At 38.7% G+C, this 22,963-nt stretch overlaps 1 protein-coding gene across 1 annotated transcript in view; it reads right to left on the bottom strand.

Annotated features, from left to right (window-relative positions):
* Positions 1-8,756: 8,756 nt before the first annotated feature.
* WDR64 (WD repeat domain 64) overlaps positions 8,757-22,963 on the bottom strand; it is a gene marked incomplete at both ends in the record, with an annotated part of 61,814 nt that continues 47,607 nt past the window's right edge. Inside the window, 8 exons of the mRNA XM_080341453.1 lie at positions 8,757-8,831; positions 13,153-13,233; positions 14,897-14,996; positions 17,160-17,348; positions 18,226-18,335; positions 18,737-18,798; positions 20,435-20,540; positions 21,933-22,118. Coding sequence (XP_080197579.1) covers positions 8,757-8,831; positions 13,153-13,233; positions 14,897-14,996; positions 17,160-17,348; positions 18,226-18,335; positions 18,737-18,798; positions 20,435-20,540; positions 21,933-22,118 — 909 coding nt within the window. The remainder of the gene's footprint in view (positions 8,832-13,152; positions 13,234-14,896; positions 14,997-17,159; positions 17,349-18,225; positions 18,336-18,736; positions 18,799-20,434; positions 20,541-21,932; positions 22,119-22,963) is intronic.

Here is a 22,963-nt window from a genome sequence, read left to right as displayed (position 1 = left end):
CGCTCAGGGTAGTGGCCCCGCCCCAGCGGAAAACTACACGTCCCAGCATGCCCTGCGCATTTGGGCGCGAGCTCCACCCCCGTAAGGGGGCTCGGCTCGGCTCGGCTCGGCTCGGCTCGGCTCGGCTCGGCTCGGCTCGGCTCGGCTCGGCTCGGCTCGGCTCGGCTCGGCTCGGCGTTTGGGGGTCGCCGTAGCTCGGGCTTTCGGTTCCCTGGCGAAACTGACGCTGAGAGGCTGGTAATTTCGGAATCGCTCTTGTATTGGGACAACAAACCGGGAGTTTTACGGCACCTTCACTTTCATTCCCAACCGAGCCTGAAAGGCGAGGCTTTAAAAAGAGAGTGTTTGTAGGGCGGCCACAAATGCTGCGGAATGGGGTTCTGAGGGGGTTGACATTAAAGGGGAAACCATGAAATTTACTGCTGGCAAAGGCAGTGCAGCTAATGCAAGCATCTGCAAAAATATCAGAACACATTCAATACACTGAAATACATCCAGTGTTGTAGCACTGAGTGAGCACGTACCGTGCCAAACTCAGTTCTGCTGGCTCTCAGTAAAGCGTAGAAAATTGTGAAACATTGCTCCTTACATTGGGACTAACATGTGTATTTGAAAGCTTAGTGTTGGCAATACTTCCTAATGCAAATTTTCTATAACCACTAAGTCGCTAGCGGAGAAAATTATGGTCAACATCCCAGAAAGAGTGTGTCATCATAGTATTGAGCATTTATTTTCAGTTCTTTCTTTTTATCCTTGCTGTCTGGTCATATCTGTACCCTGGTATACAGAAACATTTTTCAGGTAGTTGTCAGAAAAAAAAAAAAATCAACCAGCAGAGGAACCACTGTAGAAGTAATAATGTATTTGTATCTGTAGCTTTCTTGCAATATTTGAATGTGAAGAAGTTAAACACCAGTAAGTAGAAGTTACTGATCTGTGAATAAGGAACTTAGATACAGTAACCATCAGTTTGTACTATTGCTGTGACCTGTGTTCAGAATGAGTCATTTTGAGGTGACAATGATACCGGATGATCCATTTCTGACAATATTCTTCACAGCGATTGGTCCAGATCGGTTCAATTACAGCAAAGGCTCCATGACATGCAGTAGAAGACGGCATATGGATAACAACAATGAACAAGAAAATTCCAAACAAAGCATACAAATAATATTTTTGTTTCACAGATCTAGTTAGTGTTTTGGGATGTCTCATGCTTGAGATTGAGTTCCTATTTAACCATCTGTTGCATTATCTCATTCTGCCTATTTGACACATTAAATACAGTAACCATAGTTTGATACTAGCATGTTGTCCGCATGTACTACAGACTAAGATGAAAGGGACTCTACAGTGCCCATCTTAATTTCTTCATACTTCTATTCTCTAACACTGCTGGCAGCATGTGTGCTGGAACCTGGAACAGTCTCAGACTGATCTTCCTCCTTATGTTTCTCGTCCTCAGGAAATATGTTTTCATATATTGCTAAAGAGAACAAATGCAGTTTACAAACTCTGTAAGAATGGGGACAGAATTAGGATGAAATAGAGAGACTAGGCATGCAATACTGAATTATACAAATTTTCCCTGCACTCATAAAAACCTGAATGTCTGCTTCGTTTGTTGAGCTAGCACTTAGATAACACTGGAACAAAAGCGTGTGCACGTTTCCGGCTGCAAGTAATGAGATCGCTGGACCAGATGTCTTGCCAACATTCTAGAATAAAAAATACCACCACACTGGAGTAGGTGTTTTTATTTACTGATTTTCTGAAATTAAAAAAGAAAGCATGATGATGTTTAACTGCTTTATTAAGCTGCTCTTAGTAGAGATCTGTGAAGCTGGTGATTGAATCCTGATTAGGGGATGCCTGTCTCTGTGCAGAGAGTTTGAGAAATCATGATAGTCTTAGAACAAAGGAAAAGTGATAGAGATGAATAGGAATCAAATGCAGTACTTTGCTTGAAATTTCACGGAGTTTGAATATCTGATATTTTTGTAATTACAAACAGGAAATTACTTATTTCAATGTATAAAGTTGTCCATTCATGAACAACATGATTGTACATGTCCTTCCAGGCCTCATGGAACAGCATAAATAAATACATATTGCATAAATGCAATAAGTAGTATAAACGCAACAGCATAAATTCACTTCAAAGTACCTTGAAGAGCTTTCTTTTTTCCCCCCTCTCTGTTTCCTACATGACTGGGAACTATCGGATGGGCTTATCCCTGTGTGATGTGTCTGATGATCAGGTGCCTGGTTTATACTAGTTTGTCCAAAAATACAGTTAATTCCTTATTATTGCCACCATATTGTCTTCACTGCTTAAGAATTTGATCACTTATTTCAGAAAGTATTGCTGGCAGTTAGTTGAACCATTTAATTAGTGTTGGAAAAGAAATTTGGTTTCTCTCCAATAGGTAGCAGAGTTACATTTATTGCACCTTTTATCTGCCTTTTCTTGAAATTTCCATTTATGGACAGCATATTTTTACACTTTTTTTTTAGCTTAGCTAAGAAGCCAGGCCTTAATAGCTCAAGCAAACTCATGTAGCCACTTGTACACACTTGAGAGAAGTCTAGAGGAAGACATCCTGAAAACTATATTTAGTAGCAGAGGAAATGTTTTTAAAAGCTCCTCATTTATCAAGAATATATTATACCAACAATGTTAGTAAATTCATTAAAACCCCAGATTATCTAGTTATTATTGCAACTGCCATCTGCTTCTGTCAGGCCAGGCCAAGAGCATGATTTATGTGAGAAGTATCTCACTTAATCAACTAATTCTGTTGAACTGTTAATACCATTTGCAGCCTTCAGCCCCTGACAGGTACGGAAGGGAAGAGAAGCCGTCTTAATTGCCTGCATCAGAATCCCACATAACCTCATTAGGCTGGTCACATTTCCTATCTGTTCACTGCTGGGTGAGCACAGCTCTTGGATTAGCTTTCCAGGGAAGAGATCTGTGAGGGCGATTCCAGCATTCCCTTCCTGAACGAACCGTACCACTTCAGTAAGGTCTGGGCCCATCAGCTTCTTCATGAGAATGTGGTCACAAAGAGAACACAGCTCTGCCAAATAATACCTTGTGAAGCTCCTTGAGGTCAACTCCAGCTAAGACATATTTGAATGGATGTCTGTCAATAGCATGCTTGGCTGGAGGTGCCAAGCTCATCTGACCTTCTCTTGTGTCCTGGGTTTTTCCACTGAAGGCAAGAACCACTAATCCACATCTTGCCAGTGAACAGCAAAACCAAGTTGCTCATGAGTAATCCCATGGAAATGGGTGGAGGTATAATGTGTGTGATCCCCTCCCTTCCTACTTCCAGTGGAAACTTGCTCTCTGCCATCACGATGAGTTACCAATGTTTTGGTCATCTGCTCCATTGCTATGAGTTCTCTGAGTTTGCTTTGAGTGATCAAGCAGTAATTCTCAGGTATATGAAGGAGCATCCATGGGCAGTCTCTTACTGATGTGCATGATGAAAACAAAAGTATGTATTAGTGCCTAGCAGGAAGGCTGTCCACTTGTTCAGATTCCAAAAATACTGAAAAAGCAGATAATTTAAATAAAAATGTTTAAATTGCTGTAGTGCCAGGCACAGACTCATCCTGGAGGCTTCTACTTGGTAAGAAGTGACAACCCTCTTCAGTTGCTAGTCACTCAGAGACAACATAGCCATAATGAGGTCCCAGAAAGTGCTTTCTCGTCTGTATCTCTAACACTCCTCTGCTTTTGGACATTTTGCCAGGAAAGGAGAAAAATGCTCATGTCCTGCTCAGGTCCCCAGCCCTTCTGCTTGCTTCAGTATTACTTTTCACCACAGGAGGTACAGTGAGATTGAAAACAGAATGCAGAACAAGGACATTTGAAAGGTATTGAAAATAAAGTGCTCTCCAACCCATTTTGCAGGAGCATGATGTGTTTAGATTTTTTTCCTCAGCACTAATCAGCCTGCAGGTTCAGCTTGTTTCTAGAGGTACTAGAATGTCCTGACATTTTTTTGTTGTTGTTGGGGGTGTGTGTAAATGTTTTCATTTTTAGAAGGAATTTCCATTTACAAGAAAACACATAGAAGTAATTATTTTTAATATCTTGCATAACTATTTGTAGAAGCTTAATAGAAACCTGGTTCATGATTTACTCTACAATGAGAAGCATGAAGACGTGGAGAAGAGGCACATTTTTAAAATCAACCAAATCAGTTTACAGATTATTATACCTATGCATTGCCTATTTGATCTTTATGAAAATACTGAAGAGGACAGACAGTACACCAGTTATCACAGATAATAAGCTGGGTAGCTGTTGTTCTGCATTCCTTACTAAAAATAATGTGAAATGATACATAATGAGAAACAGAATGGGATCCTGTCAGTCAGTAACATGTAACTGTGAGCTCCTGCACATGAGTACCAAAGTGAGAACACCAGGAAATGTGATCATACCATGCTGGCTCATGAACCCAAAACTGAAAAAGTATCGTGGAGGACCATGGATTGTGTTTTACCCTTGCATTTAACTCTATTTGGCTGATTTGCTGTGAAAAACAAACAAAAAAACAACCAAACAAAAAAACACCAACAAAACAAAGCAGTAGTCTGTCCCATCTCTTTCTGCCTTTCTTTCATGCTTCTCTGCCTTATTAGAAATTGCTGCATTTTCACCATCCTTCATGTTGAGATCTTTCACCTCCTTCCTGTATTCCAAAGGACACTCTAATCCCAACCTTGCCAATCTGTACTTTTATCTTTATTTTTCAACTCAGAGGTCTTTTCAGTTCCCTGTTTCCAGTTGTTTCAGTCCTTTTCTCTGCCAGGCATATCTTGGAATGATTCTGAGTGGAGAGAATGTATTTTCTCAATCAGGAAGAGATAATGGACAGCTTCAAATGCACAGATGAGTGTGCACACGAACAGATGTATCCCATCACCTTTCCTACAGTGAAGTCTCAGAAAAATGCCAAGACTTTCCCCAGAAGACCTCAAAAACCAAAACCAGAATTAGGACACCCATTTTTGCCATTAAAGCTCAAAACCCTCTGCATTACCAGTTTTGCCGCCTCTACTGGTTAGAGATTTTTGATCTCTAGAAACATGTCAGTATAGAGAACAAAAGAATGCTAAGCCTGGTTAACCAGTGCATCTTTTTTTTGCCTTTTTGTGATCCTTCCTTGTGAAATGATACATCCAGGTGCCGGCGAAGCCCCTGTGGCACGGAGCTGCATGGCTCAGCCCAGCCCCTGGAGACCTCTGGGACAGAGAGAGCCCTGGCTTGAATCAAGTGCAAAGGTCAGTTGAGTTTCACTTTTGAAGCTGCAGAGGCAGGAACAACTCTCGCTCCCTTTCTTTATAGGTAAATCTTCAAACTAATCCTGCAGTGATCACTAGCAGTTTAAAATTGTGTAGATGTTTTTTTTTTTTTTTTAATTTGTATGTTTACTTACAATCAACAGAGAACTTGGAGGCTATTACAGTCATTTTGTTCCTTGGGCACGTGGACCTCACCCTTGTGGTGAAGAAGACAAACAGGTAAATTTTCTAGCATTTCCTCCTAGCTGCAGGTTCTTCTGTGCTTCTCCAAACACCATCCCTTTGAGTTAAAATCCTTTGGAAAGGTGTGTGTTTTGCTATCATGAAGTCCAGAAGAGGAGTTCTAGCTTGTATTACTGTGATTTAAGAGTTTTCCTTTACATCCCCTTCATGTTGTCCAGAAAACTTTAAAAACAGTCTGGGGTCATTGAGTTTCTCCAGGCTCTCCAAATCTGTCCAGAGCCTGAGCTGTGCCAAGGCCACTTTCTTCCAGTCTGGGAATTAAACAAAGCTGTCTCCATATATCTTTAATGCATAATCTAGTAGTGTTAGCAGCTTGATTCAATCATTAACAAGATATTGCAAAAAATACAAGGAAACTGCTGCAGGTGATGATGAACAGTTTGACAGGTGGTGGGAAAGGAACAGCTGTGTCATCATATTTAAGGTGAGAACCTGCAGCAAAGGAAACCAGAGTCCTGAGGCAGGTGAGCAACACCTGGGAGTTGCTGCTGTTGATTGATTTAACTTGGTGCTGGGCCCCACTGCACCTGAGGTAAGCTATTCCTAGACTTACACACTGCATGTGCAGCCTGCTTTTCCAAGAAGAGGGATTTTGAATAATGCTTGAAAATATTAATTTCCCAAACATTTCTGATAATGCAAACTGAACTACCAAGTGAAGTGTGGACTATACAAGGAGTTGGATGAAAGCTTGTTTTAAGCCATTAGCTCAAGTAAAAGGGCCTTTCAACGGAAGGGTTAAAAAGAAACTAAAAAAGCTGTTAATCATGCGCTGCAGGAAAACTGTAGATGAGATTCTCAGGGCTCTGATTCCAGCTCAAAGACTTTTACAGGACTTCCAGCCCAGAAAGAAGAGAGGAAGATAAATATCTGCTTTTGGGGAAAGACTCCTCAGTGTGGACCAGCTCAGTGCACAGCAGAGGTTGTCTCTAAAAAGCCAGCAGGATTCCCTCATAGCGGGAAAAGAATCTTTCGCTGCATTATTTGGCTGAAATTGCCCTCTCCTTTTCTTAGAGTAGGCAGCTGATGGGATGGTGTTTTCATACTACACCCCACCCTCTCAGTCTTACTGGGGGCTTTCATATGTGTTCTTGGGCCATGTGTTGTGGACTGATTCTTGCACATCTTCTTTCTCACTCTCTCCCTTGTCTGCTCCTCTTATCCTTTGCATTTCTGCAGGTGATGTAATGACAGCAGGAGAAGACACAACAGGGCAGCCCCCCTCATCTGCAAATATGTCCATTTACATACTCATCTGACCTATATTCAGGGGTTTTTTTAATTCATGGAAGTGAAAAGTATCCTTCTTTATTCTGCTCTTTACTGACTTTACTCACTCATTTTTACAGTCATCCAACACAGTTACACTCAAGACTCTGAGCCTTCTAGAGATGTAATGCCCTCAAACCAGAAAGCACTGTCAGCACCTTGCTGAATTCCAGCTTTCCAAAAAACAGCTTAAAAATATCTTGGCTCCCTTGAAGAGAATGTAGATTTGAAAACTAAACAGAATGGAGTCACTCCTAAATGCACTCACTGGTGCTTATCTATAATGCTATCAAATTAACTCAGCCTAGAACACAGATAAAGGTAGATCTTGGTAGCACTTAATTTTTATCAATCTGCTTATTTTAGACAAGCCCAGTGTTAGATGGAGGTGACATAGCCTCTACCATGTGGATAACAGAAAAATATTTCACACAGGTCAGTGAGATAGATGTTTTATCTAATTTCATTAGAATTTTCTTACATTTTGGAAGTGTAAAAAAAGTGAGGCTTTGGTGGGAAAAAAATATTTCAAATATTCTTCTGGGATCCAGTGATTCTCTAGCATCAGATAGGATGATCAAATAATGTTTGTGCTTTCTGGGGAAATGAAGGATGTCCAGTAACCTACTGTTTCCCTTGCCCCGTTATTCTGGGAGAATCCTCTCTTTTGGAAACTGCATCAGTTACATCTAGCCACACTAAGTTCCCTGTTCATTTTTGTTTCTCATATAAGTACTCTTCTTCTTTGTGCTACATGAAATAAAATTAAATATGTTAACCAGTAACTAATTATTCCAGCAGCAGCTGAACAGTCTCTCATGTGTTTCCAGCTGTAAGTAACCTAAATTCTGTCTTTTGCTTTTATGTAGGTACTGAAATATTTCATGTTGCTGAGTCTTCTAGCAGCAACTGAAGGATATGTATCTGTTCCTTCTTTCCACTTCATATTTGCTTTTGAAAGCCACTGGCACCAAAGAGGTTATATTTGGTCATAATAATTTCACAGAATATCAGGTAGGCAACATGAACCTTATTCTCTCTGTCCCACACGGTGGGTCAATGGAACCCAAAGACATCCCCGATCGAGAAGCTGCTTGTTGGGATGCAAAGTCATCCTCTTGTATTTTCTCTCATGAGTGTCCTCCTGGAAGTACTCAAAATTCTAAGAAATGTAAAGTGTCTACCAACCAAGACAGGTACACTATAGAGCTGGCTCAGGCTCTTGCTGAAGAAATCAACGAAATTACTGATGGCTTCTTCCCACATATCATTATAAACCACCTGCAGAGGTTCAAGATGGATGCTAACAGGGAAAAGGATGAAGCCTCCTTTGGAATTCCCCAAGCAGAGCAGGCCTGGGAGGAGTATATGGGATTTTTGACCACTGCAAAATCACCGTTGAGAGGGGGCCTGATTCTGGATATCCATGGACAAGCACATCCTGAACGGTGGATAGAACTAGGTTACACACTTTCAAAAACTTCCCTCAACTCAGGCATTTTCTCTGCATCACGTTCCTCAATTAGCCACCTGGCCAGCCAGCTAGTCAACGTTTCTTCTGAGACTCTGGTTTCAGGGAACAGAAGTTTGGGTAAATATATTGAAGATCAAAATAACAGTTATGTTTGCGTGCCTTCTCCATCCAATCCTAGCCCAAATAATGGGAGCTATTATAGCGGTGGATACATAACAAAGACTTTTGGTTCCCATAATTCTGGCACCATTGATGCCATTCAGCTTGAACTACCCCAGTGGGTGAGGGCAGCTGAAGAACGTCCCAGATTTTGTAAAGCACTAGCAAGGGCTGTAATGAAATTCTGGCAAACTAACTACTGCAGCCAGTACAACCATGAATTTCTGCCATGCTGAAAGAGTCTGTCTTGTCAAGATACCTTTCTGTACTACAGTAATGATCTGGATCAACAGAACAACTGATACACCTGGAACATTGAAGTCTGCAATATAACTGTGGATGCCGGTGGAAAGAAACTAACCTGCAAAGGAATATAGCGACATTGACATAGAGAAAGTCCACTGCTAATACCAACAAGTCTGTTAACACAGCTTTGTACTAGATCCAGCATTGAAAAGACTACTTGAAGATGAGTGGGTCTATTTGGAAGTGTCACTTGCCTGGTATGCTTTTCTGTGCTTAATTTCTTTCTAGTAGCATCCTCTGTTCTCTAACACACAATAAAAAAAAAAATATTCTTCTAATTTACTCTGTGCAGTGCAGTACCTTAGTTGATTATCTCTTCAAAGAAATAAAGTGTCTCTGCTTTTCTTGTGACACTTAAAGAAGACAATTGGATAATATAATTGTGTAAAATGTTTGTGGCTGGGACAATTTCCCATTTGGTGTTTATAAAGCTCTTCAAGTAAACAGCAATGCTGACCAACAACATGCAGTCTGAACTTCTTCAGGTCTTGTTAATTTAATAAATTATGAAAAAAAGTCTCAGAGCATTGTAGCACTGTAATTTTGTCACCATTTAAATAGCACAACAGTAAGGCAGTAACTGAATGGAAGGCTGCTAAAGATAACACATACATATTGTGCATTTTTGATGGTTCCCCCCAGAGAGCTGGTCCATTGGTTTCATTAAGCATAGGATTAAACACCCGATTGTTACTGGGAATAGTATTACATTCTGGATGGGCTCTTCGGCACAGTTAAGAATACAGTGGTGTGAATAGACATGAGTACAAATCAGCTCTTGAAAAATATAGGTAATTAATAAGGAAAAAGCAAAGAACCAGATAACAAGACTGAAAAGACTAAAATTCAAAAATTAAGAACCTATGAAATCCTACCTAAAGATTTGGTAAAAAGAAAATAATGAGTAAATAGTCAGTTCTGAGGAAGTAAATAGTAAATAAACTGAAGAGAAGGGAGATGTCTGCATCTTGCAACCACAGTAAAATACTTTAGTTCTAACTATAAATAGGGACAATGCCAAAGAGAAATATTACCCAACTATAAAACACAACACAAAAGAGCATAAAAAGAAACAGGTGAGGTAGGTGCTCTCTGACCTGAACGGTTCATTTTTAATAATCTTTGAAGACTAGGCTATTTTCTGGTAACTGGAAGAGAGCTGATGTAGCTCTTTCAAAGGCAAATAGGACTCAGGGAACTGCAGGTGTGTTACCTTTCATACACCAACTGCTAAATCATGAGGGGTATGAAGGAAACACAAATGGTAAATGGCAGAGTACACTTTACCTGGTGCCACTTGGTTTGTCAGACAAACTTGATTTTAGTTTTAATCATAAGGTTGGTTAAGGTGGTGAGTTGACCCTGGCAGTCACTAAGTGCCCACTCTAAGTGCCCACTCAGTTCCTTGCTTACTCCTCTCAGTGAGATGGGGAGAGATTTGGAAGAGCAAAAGTGAGAAAACTGTGGGTTGAGATAAAGAGAGTTCAATCAGTGAAACAAAGCTGTGTGTCCAAGTAAAGCAAAACAAGGAATTGATCCATTACTTCCCATCAGTAGGCAGATGTTTAGGCACTTCTTGGGAAGTAGGGCCTCAGCACACATAATGGTGACTTGGGAAGACAAACGTCATAAACATGAACGTCTTGCTTTCCTCCTCCATTCCATGAGCTCTTATTTCTGAGCAAGAGTTTATATGCTACTGAATAGCTCTGGTCAATTCAGGTCAGCTGTCCCAGTTGTGTTCCTTCCCAGCTTCTTGTGCACCCCAGGTTACTCATGGGGGTGGAAAAAAAACACCTTGATGTTGTGCAGGAATTGCTCAGCAATAGCCAAAACACTGGGGTGTTACCAACACTGTTTTAGTCACAGCACCATACAGGCTGCTATGGAGAAAATTAGGCTCATACCAGCCAGACTCAGCACAGTTCATCATATTATTTTTAAACATACTCCCACAAGATATTTTGCTTTAAAAGAAAAGCAGTATTACTTTAAAATCCAACATAGCCCTGTAACAAGTTGAAGACAGGTAAAGTATTGCAAGTCATCGTATACTGAGCTCATCAGAAGACAGTCTTTACAAGAAGACCAGCAGGGCGAACACCCTTCTTTACCAGTAATACAGAAAACCCACTATTTTCCCCAAAATAGTAGGTAATAATGTCACTAATTACATGGATTATCCTAAATACTCACGAAGGTGACACACTTGGCAAGGATTTGTAGCTTTAGCCAGACAAAGGATGATAGAATATATATTCTGTGACCTGTGTCATGTCATGGCACTGTCCTGGAATGCTGAAATGCTGGGAAGGATTTAGGGAATCATGACTGATGATTAATTGAATACGAGGTCAGCATGCACTCTTCTGGCTTAGAGCATGAACATGCTCTTTGAAAGCACAAGCAAGGAACTAACAGGCAGAAGCAGCAGGGCATATTAACCCCTTCTGCGTATCTGATGCATATAAAATTGTGAGTATAAAATGGAGTTCTGAGACAGACACTTAAGGAAAAGATAACCACTGTGATGGAAAGAGAGAAAAAGGCTATAGAGATCTGCCTCATATTGAGAGACTCACAAAACTCAAATTACAGCTAACTTTGCTGTCAAGTGTAATTGAGAGACTGATAGAACATGGGTAAAGGAGAATACCATTTGTGTTTTGCTTCTGCCTTCAAAATGGCTCACAGAGGGTGAAGTGCAATTTCTCCATATCACACTCCCCTGACTTTTTGTTTCATAGGGGCTTTTTGAGGAAATAGAACCAGAATCCCTGGGGAACATCTGCAGGGATACAGAAGCCAGACCTATGCAGAACCTATTGGAGCTGACAGGGCTTGTTAGGAGACAGGATGCTGTGGCATATGTGTCCTACCTATGCAACATCCCATCAACTCTGCCCATCCAAGGACAACAAAGCTCTTGAAACATGAGAGAAAGGTTAGAGCAATACCTCTGGAATAACATTTCTTGTTCTTCAGAGAAGTCTATATGGCTAGCAAAAGAAGAATTTTTGCAGATTTATGGCTCTGAATCTTTAAGCAATTAATCATAGTATGGTGTTTTTCCTTCTTAACAAGCAAAAAGTGAAGTGAGACAGGCTTTTCTGTGAGTATCTTGTTATAATCCTACACTGCCTTTATTAGAATTTTTCCTCTGTATGAAGGACTGGAATAGATGTAAATATTTGATTTATATATGTTCTACTTAATAATCAAATGGATTTAAATATAATAGAGAAAAAAACCCAACACACACACCAAAAAAAAAAAAAACCAGGAAAAAATTGAAATAAGGAACATGCTAATCCATTTTCCTGAAGACAGATGCTATATTTATTTGTTTTGACCCTGTTCTCCACTGATACCTGTCTTCATTGTCTATCCAATGGGACTGTCATCTCAGTTTTGTTCCGCTTAAGACCTTTAAAAAAGAAATTGCAAAATTTCAATAACTAATTAATATATTCAGGTTAACAGACCAGTTTGATAGTGTTTTGTAGTGTTGTGCATGTAGCTCACAGAAAAAGTTCGATTTCATTTTATTGTAAATCCATTGCAGTGCCATTGGCTTCAGTGTAGTTGCTCCTAACTTGCCAAGACACAAGAACCCCTGTATCTTATTTTATTATTCTGGAAGAAAACTAACCATAGATTTCCAAGGCACATTAATGGTCAGAGAATAGTATATGTGCCAACTATTTGAACATTGTGTTCCCAAGTTTTCTGAGCTACTATGTAAATGCTGTATGCACAAGTATTAAGTCATATATATTTGAATGCAGAATTCCCTGTTCATCCCACCTAACTGGCCATCTAGATGTGAAGAGTCTCATCTGAACTAGTTCTCTAGATAACCTCTATAGAAAGAGATCAGCACCTCTGCTAGGGGTGATTCTTTCCATCTTATGATAGGTGGGATAGACAAGGCTGTGGACATTCTGGTCTTTCTCCACAGAAGGAACAACCTAGGAAGCCTTGCTAGGCAGCTTGCAGTAAATCAAATTGATAGTACCCACAAAAACGTATTAACTTACAGTAACCAAAGCTTTGTGCAGATAAGAATCAATAGATTTTGAGCTGGCTAAAAGAGTCAAGTCTGAACAAAAAGTTACTGACATGAGTTTGAACAGGAGAAGTAAATGTCTAGAATACTCACTTTGTGGAGTGTATTCTTCAGCTTGCTTCCCAAGCTTCCACCAAATGGAGAAGGGAGTTACAGAGAGAGCCATGCAAACCATGTCAGAAAATGAAAATGAGAAGCAGACACTTAACAACAGAATGTCAGAGTATGTGACTGTAATAATTTACTCATGCTAATGGCTTCTGCTCTATGAATGCCACCACAAAAGGCAGAAAACACTTGTGCCTACCTCATATACAGGAAGAGACCCAAATACTGCACCAGGCTCTTTGCTTCCAGACTCAAAAATTTCCAAAGGTTGTCTGTGGATCTGACCAAAGGAAGACAAAGTCAGTGCATGACTAGCTGGAGACAAAAGGTCATGAAGACATCACTTCTGTCATTGAATTGCATGGTGACATTCATGTTATCTAATATATATCATTACTACAGAGAAATATTATGCACAGGTTGTCTTTGTACCATGTAAAGGCTGCCTTTATTTATTTTTTCTTTTTTTTAATTAGGAGGGGAGCATAGTTCTGCTGTAGAAAATGCATAACCAGCAAATTTGCAGCTTCCCAAGGGACACAAAATCAAGACAGTTAACAGCAAAATGTTTTTTATCACCTAAGTTAAAGCTTCTTTTAAACACTGACTTGGTTCTTTCACCTATTAACACCTTGGATAAGCTCAGAAAAGGAACCATTTTCAGGGTGCTTGTCAAGTTTGGTGGATGCACACTATCAGAGGACAGTGGAACTCTAGAAAAGGGGTAATGGAGCAAGAACACCCTCCCAGATGAAACTTTCATCACAGGGCTGTCAGTTGGGCTGTCCTTCTGTTGAGCTTTACAACTCACAAGCATTTAAACAGCCAGTTCAGAAAGATGCAGATGAACAAGACATTTCTGCTGTTAACTGTTGAAAGCTTTGAATTTGGGAAAATAGCTCAGGTACCTTGACAGTTCATCCACGTTCACATTAATCTTGAGACTTACCTATGTATTACACTTATGGACCAGACAGGAAAGGAAACTGACTTTACATGATATAGCTGTGATTTCACCCTAGGAAGGCAATTTATGCTCTTCCAAAAAGGAACAAAAATGCACCTACAGCTTGAAATACTGCAAAGAACTCTTGTTTCCATCAAATTTGAAAACATTAGTTTAATTTGAAATGGTACATTATACAGAGATTTTCTACTTATGTTTTTTCATGGTCTTACTAGTATATTGATGAATGTGCTGTATTAGTAACAGCTTAAGAGATACCACATCTTCAACAATGTAAAACATTCCTAACAGAATATCTTCCAGTGTCTGTCTGTCAATTTTAAGCATTACTTGTGTGCATTAATTACTTGGCATTTCCCATTTCAGAAAGACTACTGAACTACTGTGAGCTAATGACACCCTCTAGGTGTTTGCACAGCCACTTTTTCCTTTTCTACTACAACTGTAAGATAAGAAGTTTTATCTGTTCTCATGACTTTTTAACAGCTAAGCCAGGTGCAGATGCAGAAGATCCACCATTATGCAATTAGAGTTGCAGAAAGTAGTCATAACAATATCTAAACTAACTCAGAACTTTCCTGGTTTCTGATTTCTTGGGAACTCTAAAAGAACTATTGTATATAACCAAGGATTCACTGTTTTTCTAGTATTTTCACACTTCCTTCAAGTAAACTTAAGATATTTAGGATTTCTGTTGAAGCATGTAAAAATTCTAGTGTTTTTTTAATGTTGCTAAACCAAACAAGTGAATCAGTATGTGCTACCTTCCAAATTGGAATCTGCCAGAGTGAAACAATGAGAATGAAACCAAGAGAGGTTTCTCCAATCCCTTTGTTTATGCATTTTTATTCTAGCTTGTCCATTGAATAAGAAGGATATGTAGAGTTCTTTATGGATAATTTCTAAATGTGAAATACCATTGCATTTCCTGTATGTTGCACAGAACAAAACCAAATTTGTTATATGAATTAGCTACCTTTGGAGAAGCCAGAGCTTTGAAGAACTTCATGTCCTGAATTACATCCACAAGTTTAGGCTTTTCTACAACTGAAGGTGATCTAGTCAATGACTTCCACCTGTACACAGAAGACAGAAAAAATCTGATGCTTCTATCAAAATGGCAATTTTGAATGCAACATTTTTAGCTGGCTATGAAATAAAATTATTTTGAAGTATAAATTATTCCTAAGTAGAAATTATTCTGTATATCTTCAAAATATAATTTATATTAGGACCTTCATAGGTATCATGAAGTGCTTCAATGACACTTTGTCAATCCAGATACTGGCTTGTCATCTTTAGAAGTCTGGAAATGTTAATATAAAAAACACAGCTGGGTGCTAAATCTGTCTGATAATGGCTTTTCAGCATGTTTGTCAGTTCTGACTACAATTCCTATATGCCGCTTTCATAATAAAGATTTCCTCTGCTCATATATCTGGTTTCCAAAGTTAATCACAAGAAGAAATGATCTAGTGTGTCTGTTAGAATAGATTAACACAGTTTCATTTGTAATTTATAATCAGAAAAAATAAGTCAGATCATACAACCTAAGGAATTATAAACTACAGAGAGGAACTAAGACTCTTCTGGATGGGTCTGTCTACCTGTTGACATCACCTGAACCACTTGTTTAAACTGTAAGCACTTATGCTATTCAGCTGGGTTTGTTCCATTGCAGGTATATGCACATTTGGGGAATATCTGTTAATACCATTATAACTTCATTTGTTAATTGAAGTTCTAAATTATTATCTTAGTGACTTATATGGCAGCTGTCCAATAAGCAAATTGTAATAGCACCATGAAGATAACTGATTTGACCCAAGAGAAGCTTCTGTATCCTGTAGAGAACAAAGTCTAGCATCCATAAGTAACACCTATCCATTACATTATTTGGTATAATTAAACCAGAGAAATCCAGTTACTCTTGAGGTGACAGCCCACAGACTATATAGAATAATAAGACTGAAACTTTCTATTGTGCAGAGTGGGACTGTCAGTTCTTCCCACAGTTAAGCAGGTTCCTAATTTTCTTCCAGTCTGTTTAATTACTGCACTTTATATGTATGCTGCCATTCTCCTTTACTGAAATATTTGAAAAGTCCTCAAATAGTTGTCACAGTTTGACACAGACATGTCATTTATGGAAAGTTTCTTTAAGGTTAGCTGGCTTAATTATTGTATCTTTAATTCCAGAGGTTTCAAACTAGCTGCTGACTATTCAAAAGAACTACAGGGGTTAGTCCTTCAAATGCTGCCAAGCACTTCTCTGTATTGATGAGTTACTGTTCTGACTTTAGTGGGAATACTCACATTAGTAAGAACTCTATGGAATAATAAGTCTTAGCAGGATACCAACCTAATAGGAGACCAGAAAAGCACCCTAGGGATTTCCCTTTGTGATATGGTTAAAAGGCAGCCTAAGAATGCACACAGTATATGAAACCTTGCCACTAGAGCATGCCTGACTTTTTAAGCCCCAGATTTGGACTGTTTTGTTTCTAAAGACACAGTGCAAGTTGCCTTTAAGACATTATTTCTGTTCATTATTTCTGTACATTTGATCAACCCACTAAATAATGAACCAGGGAGCTCCAGGACTAGAAATGTGACTTAAGCTGGGGGACCAAGACTCTCTGGCTTTACTTGTAATTAACCCACATACCTTGAGAACTCTACCAAGAGGGAGAAAGGTCCAACACTGCTATTGAACACACAACACTTATGCCATTGTCAGAATGTTATGATCAGAAGTACATGAATGTATCCATAACATCCCAGCAAATTTAAGAAGACCATTTTTTAAGCTGAAAGATTAAATTTGGTTTATTCTTACAGAAGGATTTGGGTTACGGTTGAAACTATTCACACTAAGGTTTTTCAATAAACTGTTTTGGATCCCAGTAGTATATCAGCTTGTGGAACTGGAAATGAAACAGGCTGCTAACCTGAATAGTGTACATAACATACAGACTCGAATTAGGCTAAGATCTGAGACAGTTATCTAGTCATCACTGAATTAAAATCCTGAACATCACCTAATCCTGACTGTCACCTAGTCATAACAATTAAGAGATTTATCCATGCTGTGCAAAAATATTTTTAAAAAGGATTTTTCTAAATAACTCAAAGGAAACACTAATACTTTTCTGACTATCAGGTAAAAGGTGCTTTTTAAGTATGTTTTCAGAACTGTTCCCCCAATCATACATGTATATAAATGTACAAGATCTTACTTGTCTCTGTCCAGCACGAGAGGATATTCAAACTTCTTATTCTTTTCCATATGCTTGCTTTCCTCTTTAATTATAATGGGAAAGCTATTCACATCAGAAGGCAAAATCAACCGACTGATATCTGAAAAGTCAAACATCCTGGGTTGCCCGAAGTAACCAATATAGTATCCGTTCATGGCGTGCCACAGCCTACAGACATAGCGGAAGCAGTGCCAAAGGACAAAAAGGAAAAATTGATACTTTTATAAGTAGAACAAAAGTGAGAAAATATCTATCTACATTTTCAAGTTCCACAGCACTGTTCTAGAGTTCAGTATGGTAATTGTTGAAAAAAGAAGAAGAAAAAGAAAAAGAAAAAAAGAAAAAGAAAAAAGAGAAATAAAAAGAAAAAGGAAGAGAAAAAGAAAAAAGAAAAAGAAAAAGGGAGTCCACTGTTTATAATCTAAGTAATCCAATGGTAAAAAAGTCTCAGAAGGATGTTGTAAAAATTGGAAAACAAACAAACATTTCATCTTTATAATTACAAAACTGAGAAGTAAAGACACCAATATCTTGAATTGTTCCTACAGGAAGGTATTGCCACCAGAGCAGGATCTACATACAACTTCCTCATTGATACTCCCAAAAATCCAACAGAACCTCCTTCAAAAGTAGTTGTTAGCCAAGAAGGAATTACAGTTGCCTATAAAGCATATTCAGACTGCAATAGTTTAATTACATAAGCATTGGTTAGATGCAATGCTTAGGATCCATGTCAATTTAACAAATATTGAAAGCTAAAATAGGATTAGAACAGGAGGTCATTTCCAAAACATCAGGACCTTTGCCTAAGCATTCAAGGTCACCTTGCTGAAAGAAAATAAGAATGTGCAAAAGGTCTGACTTCCTGAGAAAACTGGAAGCCTTACATTAAAAAATTCATTATTTCAAGTGCAGAAGAGAAAAGGCACCCAATATTGTATTTTATTATAGTTCTAGCCTGTATACAAGTCTAGTAAGAAGAGGAACTTTGGACACAGTTCAACTGATTCGTTATAGCAGTAAGATGCATTAGGTATTTTTGTACCTGACTGAACCATCAATAGATGCTGTCACCACCACATTTTTCTCCTCTTCATGAAATAAGTCAACCACTTCAGTAGGGTGTGCCCTCCAGCAAAGCTCCTCCTTTATTTGCTGAGAGAAAAGAAGAAACATAACCGTATTTCAGGCAGTTCTGTGTGACACCACAGTTGCTTAATGGATCTATTAGCATGGCTTTCTGAAAATTAAAAGAGGTGAAAAAGTAATCCCTCCATGAAACAGCCTGCAAATGGCATATGATAGAAACACCACTCCGGGACACGGAAAACTCCATTCTTAACATAGCCTCTGTGAACACAATGGAGTAATGCTAACAGCATCTTACTTATGTTTTTCTTGATTTTCACAGCATCAAGTTATTACTTCAAGCAAAAGACATGACCTTTATGTGAAGTAAGCACTTTTAGTCCCCACAGAACTCTGAATGATTTTTTCTGTTTGTCTTATCTTGGTGTACTGTTCAAGTTAAGAAAATCTGTCAGATTTTGCCTTACATTTTTAGGATTTTGTGGATCTTCTAAGAATGATTCAATACTCCAGCACATAATATGTCCTTCTGTTTAAGAAAGGAAAAAGCAAAACATCAATAAATTTCATTAGTGCTACACATTCACTCATTGCTGCCATATGCTCTTGGTAAACACTGGGCAGGATGAAGCAGAGATTATAGGCCAGTGAAAATTATTTTAAGGTGAATGTCACTATCTCATTGTCAAGCACAGAGTAGAAAATAATGGACTATTTGTTAACATGCAAAGAAATATCTATACTCTTTGTGAGCAATGTGTCATTAACTGGATAGTTTTGAAATGGAAAGAAAGTTTTTTCTTTAAGTGATATGGGTATAAAATAAGAGTAATCTTGTCAAGACAGTTATCTGTTGCACAAACTAGATATTAGAACTTCCTGGGGATGAAACTGTTTTTCAATCCTGGCAAAACGGACAAAGTTTGATTAATTGCATACATAATGAAAGCTTAATGTTTTACAACCATTTAGTTGACTCAGGTGAAGCTAGAATCAAAGAACCATTTTCCTTATGACCCACAGCTGCCCACTTTCCTGCCTAGGATCCTCTTTCTTGTTGAAGTTGTCTCTTATGTCACTTTTCTACTATTAGACAGAGGAATCTTTTGTCTAATTCCACATATCATACTGGTCACATCTGGTTTCTAGGACTGTACACTTGCAAGAAAGCAAGGAGGCTGACAGAGAAGTTGACCTTTTCCTAACAAGGAAAAAGCTGTAATGGGAACAATAAATTGATAGTAGCACTGCAGATAAAAAGAAGGGTGCAGAAAGCATGAAAAGCAAATAGACAGTGGCACAAACACAAAAGGACAAAGGGAAAGTGCCAGATGAATAGATAATAGGGTGGATTCTTTTCCACAAGTAATTAAAATCCTGTTCAGTGCATGCTGCCTTCCTGAACTCATTTAGTCTCCCTTTAGTCAATGGGGAGTGGAAACTGCTCTTCATTTTCAGCATCAATGTCAATCTACTGCTCAGTTTGAAAAAAATAGAAAAAAACCAGCTTGGTCCATCCAACTTCTGACAGCATAAGAGCAGGAAGCTGGCAGGAAACAGTTCTGATAGGTATTTTAGAATAAAAGTGACACATTAAAGGACAAATATCTCATATGACAGAGGCAGAAGGAAAATTGCCAGAGTGATTCGAAAGGTTTGGAGGAGAATCAGACAGCAGATAAACTCTTGGATTTTCTGCCAAATGAAAGCCAGATTTGGTGTGAAATTATAAGCCTAATAATGAGCTGCTAGCACAGACCACAAGTGCTTCCTTTCTTTATATAGCAGCATACTGCTGAAGCTATTACTATGTACTCCATATCAGTGTCTGAATCCTGGCTCTTGATACAGTCACAGCTGCAGTCTTTTATTTAGTCTTATTACCACAGATGTGATTTTTTTTTTCCTTGTTCTTAGCAGTAATCTTTGCCCTTTGTATTAATACAGTAACTCCAATGGAAACTATACGTAGTGCTCGTGAATGAAGAAAATTGTCATGTCTTTTATGAAAACAATTCTACTGATAGTGTTATTAACACTAAACTTTAATCTACCATCCTTTCATGCATTTGGACTTTCATTTCCACATTTCTGGCACATTTACAGCATGATATTTTGTGGTCCTATGGACTGTCCTGAACAGAATGACTAACATGTTTACTCACCCTTACTGCCTGCCAGGAGCATTTTAGTGGAGATGTCAGTACAGAGCGCTGTCAGAGGAACTGAAGGATATTTTGAAAATGGCAAAATTTCATTCACTAACTTTCCCTAAAATCAATACATAGATAAATAAATAAATAATTACACATTCCTCTTTATGATATCTACATGAAAAAAATAATAATCAGTGCATCAGAAGCTGTGCCATTGATTTGATCTATTCAGCATTATTCAGCTCTTTTCAGAAAGCTGCTAAAAAGGTAGGTTCCTAATCTACTGAATGACCAAGGTAGCCGAGGTGTATTTTTCTGGATTGCTGTCTCTTCTACATCAAAAGAACAAGCTAGTTCACTCTTCAGGCAATTCAGTTTAGTTGTACCCACCTCTACTTCACCATCTAACTCTCATGTGCTATGAAATATCATCAGTATGCATCTTGTTTGCTCCTGAAATTTGTTTCTTGCTGCGAATGGGCCCATGATACCTTCTTCACCAACTTGTTATATTTTTCAAGTAAGTACCAGTGCACTTTCTCCCTTACTGCATCTTCAGGTTTGGGAGGATGTGGAGGAGAATGTCTTGCTGATAAGGAGGACAAATCCATGTAGTGATGATGACAATCATGCCAGTGATGACATCACTGTCAACTGAACTTGGGGATTCCTATGGGAATCTAAGCACAATAATATATTGACTATGAAGACAATAAAACCCAATAAAGCCCACATCTACTGCACTTGGGGATATTTACCATCATATTCTATTTTTGCATAAAACATCTGCAAAGCTACCTCACCATCTTTCTGAAAAATCCTCTCTGTGACTTGCCTTTGCTGGCATTCCAGTTACAGCCTGACATGGCTGACATATTGTGGTCACTGTCTGCCAAAATGACCAATATTACCCAATCATATCACAGTACTCCCCTTCTTGCTGTATGTATAATGCTTTGCATCTTGTAACATATTTTCTGGAATAGAGCCTTGTAGACCTGAGGTGATACGACAACTAAGCCATTGGCATGCTGTTGTATGACTGGCTTTACAAGGTGATTATAGCTGTAGACAATGTGTGTTAGGATACTATTCTCTCCTGATTTGTAACACTACTAGTGCTAGCTGGCTTGTGCAATGTTCCAGACATATTTCTCCTCTTCTTACAGTAGGACACTCTGCCTTGCCTATCATCCCTTCTTAGAAGGTAAATGTTGTGGGTGAAAACTCGACTTCTGGACTGTCACAGAACTTTACAGTCAGTTTTGGTTGCAATGATTTCAAATCATGTTTCTTCATTTTCCACTTGCTGTTACTCCCTGCTGCAATTATTGAAGCACAACTATTTTGTGTCCGTGGAAGAAACAATGAACAACAACAACAACAACAACAAAAAACAGTAAAATATCCACTGCTGTAATTGCTAGTTAAAAAGCATGTTTCCAAAGATTAGTAGAATTATCTTCTCAATGGTCCGGTCCTATTCCAAAGACATTCAGATAACTACCTGAATACTCCATAGACAGATAGAGCCATTGTCATGAGCAGAAGCCAGGATTGGTGAGTGTTCTTCTACCGCTTCGGTTAACGGTGCATTCATCTCCGTTGTGATTTCTGCTTTGGAACACAAATGATCAGACGTTTTGTTAACTATTTTTAGTACTGCTTTTGAATGCACAGAAATTATGTAACACTAGAAAATAAAAAAAGTAAATTTGAAAATAAACTCCATCGTCAAGATGGCATGACTCTGAAAACAATACAGATATGGGTAAAAGACAATTGAAAATAAATAAGAAAAATCTTCATGATCTTATCTAAACCAGCCAGAACATTGCTCTATGATGGGGGGCAAGCTTATTTAGAGCATAGCAACAAATTTTACAGAAACCGCAAGCACTGGTGAGAGCAGAAAAGGAGTGAGGGACAGATGTCATCAGGCCATCCTGCAGCCTCTGCATGAGGCGTCTAGAGATCACTATAAATTTGGCAATGAAGCGAAGTAATTCTGGAATCATAGATTTCTATACTTACTTCTCCAGTTCAAAATATGCTAAATGCAAAGTGGTGGTCACAGAGAACCTTTTTGGAGTTCTTGCTGTGACTTCCCCAGAGCTGGAGATGCTGGGGGTTCCCATGAAGGTCCTCAGTGAAATGGACATTCAGTGGATGTAGGAATGTCTATTTTATTGGGCAGCTATAAGGCTTAGGGATAGTCTGGTTTCAGGGCATGTTTTCCTTGCAAAATAAATCCAGCTTAAATCCACATTTCAGATGATGAAATTTCTTGTTATTGGGAAAGTCTGCCTCCCAGCAGAGGATGTCTGAAGGATTCAGAAGAATCTAGAGGATTTGCTTCTTGCAAATTCACTGAATTCATTTGCACAGCTTTAACTCTTAAGTGCTTGGCTCTCTCTTGTTTGTCTTGTTTTAAGAGTATATACTTCAGGGAAGATTTTTCCTTCTAAAATTTAATCTGCTTTTGAAGATTTTGTCTGTGAGGCTGTTCACTTATACTTGACTCAAGTTGGCCCTTGC

This window comes from Nesoenas mayeri (genome assembly GCF_963082525.1).
Source record: "Nesoenas mayeri genome assembly, chromosome: 3".
NCBI classification, from domain to species: domain Eukaryota; kingdom Metazoa; phylum Chordata; class Aves; order Columbiformes; family Columbidae; genus Nesoenas; species Nesoenas mayeri.
Note: the sequence above shows the minus strand (reverse complement) of the source record. Positions and strands in the feature narration are given on the sequence as shown.